The sequence below is a fragment of the Sycon ciliatum genome, chromosome 4 (assembly GCF_964019385.1).
Source record: "Sycon ciliatum chromosome 4, ocSycCili1.1, whole genome shotgun sequence".
Lineage (NCBI taxonomy): Eukaryota > Metazoa > Porifera > Calcarea > Leucosolenida > Sycettidae > Sycon > Sycon ciliatum.
Window position 1 is genome coordinate 27,569,059 of NC_088646.1, and position 6,924 is coordinate 27,575,982.

Consider the following 6,924-nt stretch of genomic DNA (forward strand, 5'->3'; position numbering starts at 1 on the left):
CGTGGCAACAGTGAATTGTCGCAATTATTTTGTCGGTGCCGCGCGGTACGCGGTGCAGGTACGTGCGCTCACCGGTGCACGGCGCCGGCGCGCGCCCGGGTGAGCTGACGTCATATTTAGTTAAACTGCTTTCTTTTTTTCAAACGATCCATTCACAGATTCAGCCAGGTTCGGGAAAATTAGTACGTTTCAATAATTCTTGACTAGTTCAATAATTATTATAATTATCAGTCTTGCTCAAGTGAATCCTAGACAGAGAGGTGACGATGGATGTGACAACTACAGAGAGTGAGAAAGCTAGCCTTCGCCACTGTGTGTGCGACCAAGGTCTATTGACGCGCTGTGATGGATCTGCTCGTCTGAAACAAGGTGAAGATCTGTTTTTTTTGGTGTTCTGTAAATCGTTTATTGATATGATTGTAAATTTACTGACTTACCACTAATTTATGACTCAATGTATCCATCTAGCTAAGCTGCTTTCATCATTAGCAGTTTGTCTCCAGGTGATGCAGTGTGTCAGTAAACATGTTAATATACGACCCTGGGATTCTACATCCTCAACCCGTCACCACCATGCGCTCTTAGCAGAACCAATGCACAGAACATAAACATGCTAGCAAAGCAAAGACACTTCTGTTGACATTATCATCATTAATATCTGATTCATTATCATCCTCTACTGATGAGCTCGAAGGAGCGAAACAGCTGTCTGGAGTCGTAAACATTATCTGTCAACGGAAGTGTTTTTGCTGTGCTAGTGTGTTCATGCATTGGTTCGGCTAAGAGCACATGGTGGTGACAGGTTGAGGATGTAGTAAAGTGGAGTACAGTGGAGGCGCGCGCTGAAGAACGTGGAGCCCAAGAACGTCTAGCCTGAAATTCTAAGAACGCCATAGCCTAAAGCTAAGAACGTTGGTGTTTTTTTCTTGCATCTTGTGGGATACAGATGATCCAGTACGGATTGTTTCTAAGAACGTGCTATAAGAACGCAGCCAGATTGCTGAGAAATCAGAACGTCCCAGGCTAACCCTTTAGAAATAACGTTCTTGGGCGCCCGACTCTACTGTATGGCCGGAAGTTTTGTCGCAACATGTTATTGTGATCATGGGATAGAGCACAGTATTCAATAACATGGGCGTCCATACGAACATACATGTACGCAACTATCTGAAATAATTAAACCTTACATGTGTACAGCATGTGAGATGATAGTTTTGTTTAAATTTCGTCGCACTTTCTAAGACAAATTGAGGTTTTGAGGGAGTTTGCAAAAGGAAACAAAATCGAAGGTATGTGGAGATTTGTACAGTACAATAAGACCCAGTTCAATCGAAAACCAAATTCGCGAGTTTTGCATAGAACGCTAGTTTTTCTAAACCGGGAAGATGTGAGAAACAACCTGTGAAAATTTGTGAACCCAAAATTCCAAGGCAATCTAGAGTTATAGTCGATTGAAGGTCGGAAAATGGGGGTGAACACAGTCACGGAAGTAAATGCAAGTGTGTATGTGGGCCATGTGGTTTTCGTCCAGCACTCCACTGTCCCCTTGGAAAAACGCGATTCCGCAGCCGCGGCAAATTTCGCAGAAATTCTCATCAACCGCGGAAATCACAGAATCCACACTTTTGCCCGCGGAATCTCAATTTTTAGGGTAAATTAGTAAAATTACTACAAGCAGCAGGAAGACTACTTTGCGATCTGTTTGAGCACATTGCTCTTACCAGTATAGGTGAGTGCAGGTCTCTCTAAGATTCTTCACTCTCTTTCACGGTTTGTGACTGCAAAGGATAGTGTGGAAAGTGCTCCTTCGTGCAACTAGTTGTCATATCCTCTACAAAAATACAAAAAAACCTTTTTCCCGCGGAATTTGCCGTGGAAATTTGAATTCTCTGCCGCGTTTTTCCAAAGGGACAGACTCCACTATCTAGTGCATACATGGCGATACAGGATGTGTGCATACATGCAGTGTGCACACATGCCGTGTACGCCTACTTGCACAAGTCATACGTTTTCACCGTCGCCGCTTCTACGGTGTGCGCGCAGTTCACTCGATTTTTCGTCAACCACCAGGAAATCACCGTAGGCTGGTTTCTGTGATCATTTTCCTTCTACCGCTTTTTCGCGATAAAGCGCGAGACAAAGTGCTAAAAAATGTTCTAGAATCCTCTTGTTTTAGACTAATTCGAGGCCACTGAACACGAAAATCCGGGTGTTCCTCTCGGGGCTGAGTGCGCATCTGGTAGAAATTAGTACTTCGAAGTGCATCCGCGCAAAGCGCGGAGGCATTATTTTTGGACGCATGGCATGTGTGGCACCATTGGAAAGGTATTGACCTCAGCTACCTAAAAATAGCATCGACAAGGCCAAAAAGGCCACGGGGGAAGATACTTGGGCCTTGAACTGCATCCCAAACTGCTGCCACGAGGCGCCCATTCACTTTGTACAGGCGAGCTGTGACTGCATTTTTCGCTTTTCAGCGACCGGAACTGAACTCCCTAGCCTGGGGTTTACCACCTGCCGCTGAACATATGCGCAATTGCTTGGAAATGGAAGTGATGAAAGGCAGGAACCTGGAAGAGAAAGTACGAAACAGCAATGACATGAAGAGAGAGAGACAGGGACAGAGAGAGACAGACAGACAGGAGGGGTAGGGGGTAATTGCACAGATCATTGAAGTGGGTGCCTCGCTAAATTCTCCAGGGCTATGAATTGATTACCAAAAGGTCCCAGGATTGCAAGATCCTATTTGGCCGATGCTGCCAGTCCCATTCGAGTAACATTGTCTTTCTGTAGAGTGGCCCATTTCTGCATATCGACCTACTAGTATCTATGAGCTTTTCCAGAGCAGGTAACTCGACTTGATGCCCACACAAAGCTCTTATTCAGGTCAATTCTACTAGCAGGGTACCATAGTAGCAAGCGAACTTATCATCTCTGTGCAGTACTAGATCTACAATGTAGATAGAGAAGCATGTATTGACAGCGGTCATAGTCCTGTACTGTAGTGCAGCTTGATGGTTCCAGCAGGCTAAGACTACAAGTATAGTGGATCATGTCACCATGTTAACTGCCCTTCCTTGACTGTTTAAGTGTGCATGCCATACTGGCTGGGTCTGGCTCCTCTATTATACTGTAATTTCCTTTGTAATGGGTTTTTCTATCTATCATCTTGCTGTGCGCCGTGTCAGGAAACACGTCCGTCCTGGTTGGCGTCCGTGGCCCCACCGAGGTACGCATGAACAAAGAGATAGCTAACCGTGCCACTGTCGAAGTCACCTACAAACCCAAAGTCGGGATGCCAGGTAAGAATAATTATTGTAGAGCTGCTGTTTTTTTTGTACATTTGGCTGAAACAATGAAAGGGTGTGGAAGCAGAGCATTTACGAGTACTATTTAGTCCCGTCTGAAATAACCATCATACGACATATACGTTGCCAACATGCTTCTTTTGAAGTACACCAAATAAGCACATACATAGGTGATGGGTTACAACAATGGCGTGTTTACATTGTACTGTATGTGTTTGTGTTTATGTTTATTTGGTGTGTGCACACAGTGGTGAAGCATCATGCACTGGAGCAGCTGATTCGCAGCACGTGTGAGCAGTGCATCCTTACGACGCTGTTTCCGCGATCACTAATTTCAATTATCGTTCAGGAAGAGCACGATGATGGCAGTGTATCCTACCCCGTACGTTATGTACGACTGGGACAATAGAATGTGTTTGTTTGTGTGTCTGTGTGCGTGGTCGCATGTATTCTATTTTATTTTTTACTGGTATGTGTGTGTCTGTGTGCGTGAGAGAGAGAGAGAGAGAGAGAGAGAGAGAGAGAGAGAGAGAGAGAGAGAGAGAGAGAGAGAGAGAGAGAGAGAGAGAGAGAGAGAGAGAGAGAGAGAGAGAGAGAGAGAGAGAGAGAGAGAGAGAGAGAGAGCATGTATGTATGTATTGTGTATGTATGTGTACTAGTATTGGTTATTCGTCAGCGTGTAGTGTTGAGTTGTATTTTTTTTTGTGGCATGAACTCTGCAACACGTCTTTTTCAGTTATCATTTCGATATGGCTGTGCTCTTGAGTATGGTGATTTTAATGCAGCCACCAAACTAAACATTTGAATGTAACCACCAAGTCAAACATCTGGATGCAATCACCAAGCCAAACAGTGCCATTATTACAGACTGTTCCTTGACCTGATTCGGTTCTCGTAGTTTCTCTCCTGCACGTTGAATGCAATCTGTCTTGCCCTAATGGATGCTGGCGTCGCAATGGCCTACCCGATGGCGGCCGTCTCGTGTGCATTAATGGAGGATGAAGAGCTTGTCTTCGACCCAACAGCAGATCAGGAGAAGGTATAGCCAGTCTCATTTAGGACACATTGTTATGGGACAATCTTGTTTTCTTTCATCAATGGAAACCACTACAGTCTATCTTATAAGAATGTGAATGCCAAACATTCACCTGCCGGATTCCCTGCGGTGTAAGGCACACTGTGCTTGAAATGTGCTCTGCGCCTGATACCCGAACTTGCATTATTTTAGTATCCTCTAATGTACGATGCACCAAAGCAAACTTTCCGCGGGATGCATTAAATTTTGAAACGGCGCTGAATGCAAAGCAGTGTTAAAGATGGAATGGAAACTTGCCACTTTTCTCTGGCCGTGACAATTAGTGAGTATGTACGGTGAAACCAATACAATCCTGAATAAAATGACAGCTTGCCTCCAAGAGGGATACGGTTTATGCCCTTGAATATATGCTGGATGCCACTAATTTGCTTCTAGCTCACCACTTTTCCAATAAATAGTCCTGCTCAAGCTAAACTCTTGTTTCTTATGGAATGCCGTATTGCGCAATGTCTTATGGTGTGCTGTGTGCATTGCAGGAGGCTAAAGCAACTGTGGTGACCGTGTTCGACAGGACCTGCTCCGATATAGTCAGCTGTCAGACGACCGGGGTGTTCACGCTTCCCCAGGTAGGGTTCAACTTACTTCCCGCATCGCCCCCATACAGGGTCACGTTGCTGCTTGTGACCAGGTGTACACCAGCTAGTGTGTATACTGTAAATATACCAAAAAAATTCGGCTATATTCGGCACCGGCCCAAAACGCCGAAATTAAAACGCTGATGGAATTTTTCACATCAACTTGCAGGTTTGCCGAGTCGAAGGTTCGATGGACTTCTCGTGTGCTCTGGATGGCAGTCGTGAGTCAGTCAAGTATCAAGTAAAGTCGGCGGAATAGCGCGGGCTCCGGTGTGGGGAGCAAACCTTTCTTACAAATCAACGCCGAAGTCGCAACCACTACTTCGAACTTAAAAGTGATTAGCTTTATTGATGTACTAGTGTCACCCTGTACCGAAAATAAATCGCTGCCGAAATGTCAAAAATCGTGCATTACCGAAATTTGTATATTTACAGTACGTGTCTATTATTGACTGCGTAATCGGTCTACAAGGTGAAATATTTTTCGATTTTGACAGCATGTTACAAGGCGAGATATGTAGTACTGCTCAATCAAATGCGATCAAGCGAGTGAATGCCATGCCACTCCGGACACCGTGCAGCCCTAGACCTGCTGCCAACACTGGTATGGTGTGCTGGTGCAGGACGCAAACTTGAGTGATGCGATCGGATTTCATTGAGCAGCACTCTGAGAGAGAGAGAGAGAGAGAGAGAGAGAGAGAGAGAGAGAGAGAGAGAGAGAGAGAGAGAGAGAGAGAGAGAGAGAGAACAGTGTGGTGTTAGTGTTATATTATTCATAGGTTATGGTTTCCCTGTTACTTCTGCATGCTGTAGCTGGATCGATGTATGGATGCCTCCAAGATTGCAGCGAAGTCAATACAACAGTTCTATCGTTCGAGCATGGAGACGAAGCTATCAAAGGTGAGAATGGGGTTCTCTCATGTGCCCCGACAGCAGCAGTAGTAGGATTTTTTTGGGTCTTCATTCACAACTTCCCATGATGAGGCTAGTGAGAAAATTGTCCGGTCACGTTTGTCTTTTCGCTGTTTCTCTTTTCTCATTGCCAGGAAGCCAACTAGTTGTCAAGCGTAACTTCAAGAGGGCAAGAAGTCCGCTGCGACAGCATAGATTTGCTCCAGAAATTCAGCTAAGGCCTGTTCTCCTATGTGTGCTATGCTCTAAGACGGGATGGTGCTGATGACTATTGACTGCTGATTGACTGTGCTGCCGCGATGCATATTTTTTCGGTCATGCTGTCTACCACTGGGAGTTCTCCACTGTCTGCACGTAGGACTGTGTGTCCATACGCCTCTTCCCGACAAAGCTCTAAGCCTCAAGTGTATTTGCCCATGTGCTGGCATCCCTCATGTTGCCAACACGCCCACCACACACCCCCGCACAAGTTGAGTCAGACACATCAGCTGAGAATCCTGGAATCCCGCCTAGCACACTGGTTGGGCTTGAATTCCTTTTCGCCACGCATTTGCAGCCAATCAACGTCATTGCCACCATTCCTCTTGACCGCTCACACATTCCGCCAGCATTGTTTTTGCTTCCTCAAAACATCTTGGTGTTGTCGTGATTGTAAGACATCGCCGTCTCTACTTTCACCAGTGACAAGTGATATGTGCTGCCTTATTTTATTTTATAAGTTGCTGCACGGCAGGGTAGTACGCATTGGACTCGTATACCTTATTTCTGTGCTGTGTTTTTGGGTTGTGTGAAGAGAAGGTTGAAGTAAATTAAACTCTGGGTTCTTGTTGTGACTGCATTCTTGTTGATAGCTTAGGGAGGTACATGGCCCGTACTATTGGGGGGGGGGGGGGGGCTAGGGAGCCCCTTTTCGGTACCAAGAGTAGATAAACAAGAGTGTGCAACTCCGGATCTCTTCTGCACAATCTGCAGATACCCCCGCCCACGGCGGAATTTTTTGTTGACGTCACCTTTTTTCAGGGAAACGCGGACT

General features: G+C 45.6%; 1 protein-coding gene across 1 annotated transcript; it reads left to right on the top strand.

Moving 5' to 3' along the window:
• Positions 1 to 181: 181 nt before the first annotated feature.
• Positions 182 to 6,653, top strand: LOC135815403 (exosome complex component RRP46-like). The gene is made up of 7 exons (XM_065328694.1): positions 182 to 369; positions 3,189 to 3,302; positions 3,557 to 3,678; positions 4,207 to 4,347; positions 4,881 to 4,970; positions 5,793 to 5,879; positions 6,026 to 6,653. Exons 1-7 carry the CDS (start codon positions 267 to 269, stop codon positions 6,035 to 6,037), a joined length of 669 nt encoding a protein of 222 aa, XP_065184766.1. The 5' UTR covers positions 182 to 266; the 3' UTR covers positions 6,038 to 6,653.
• Positions 6,654 to 6,924: the final 271 nt, after the last annotated feature.

Bases quoted from the DNA above. Each gene is read 5' to 3' on its own strand.
- LOC135815403 (XM_065328694.1), top strand. From the start codon at position 267: ATGGATGTGACAACTACAGAGAGTGAGAAAGCTAGCCTTCGCCACTGT. The intron at 370-3,188 runs GTGAAGATCTGT...GCGCCGTGTCAG, and splicing joins ATCTGCTCGTCTGAAACAAG to GAAACACGTCCGTCCTGGTT. The intron at 3,303-3,556 runs GTAAGAATAATT...GTGTGCACACAG, and splicing joins ACCCAAAGTCGGGATGCCAG to TGGTGAAGCATCATGCACTG.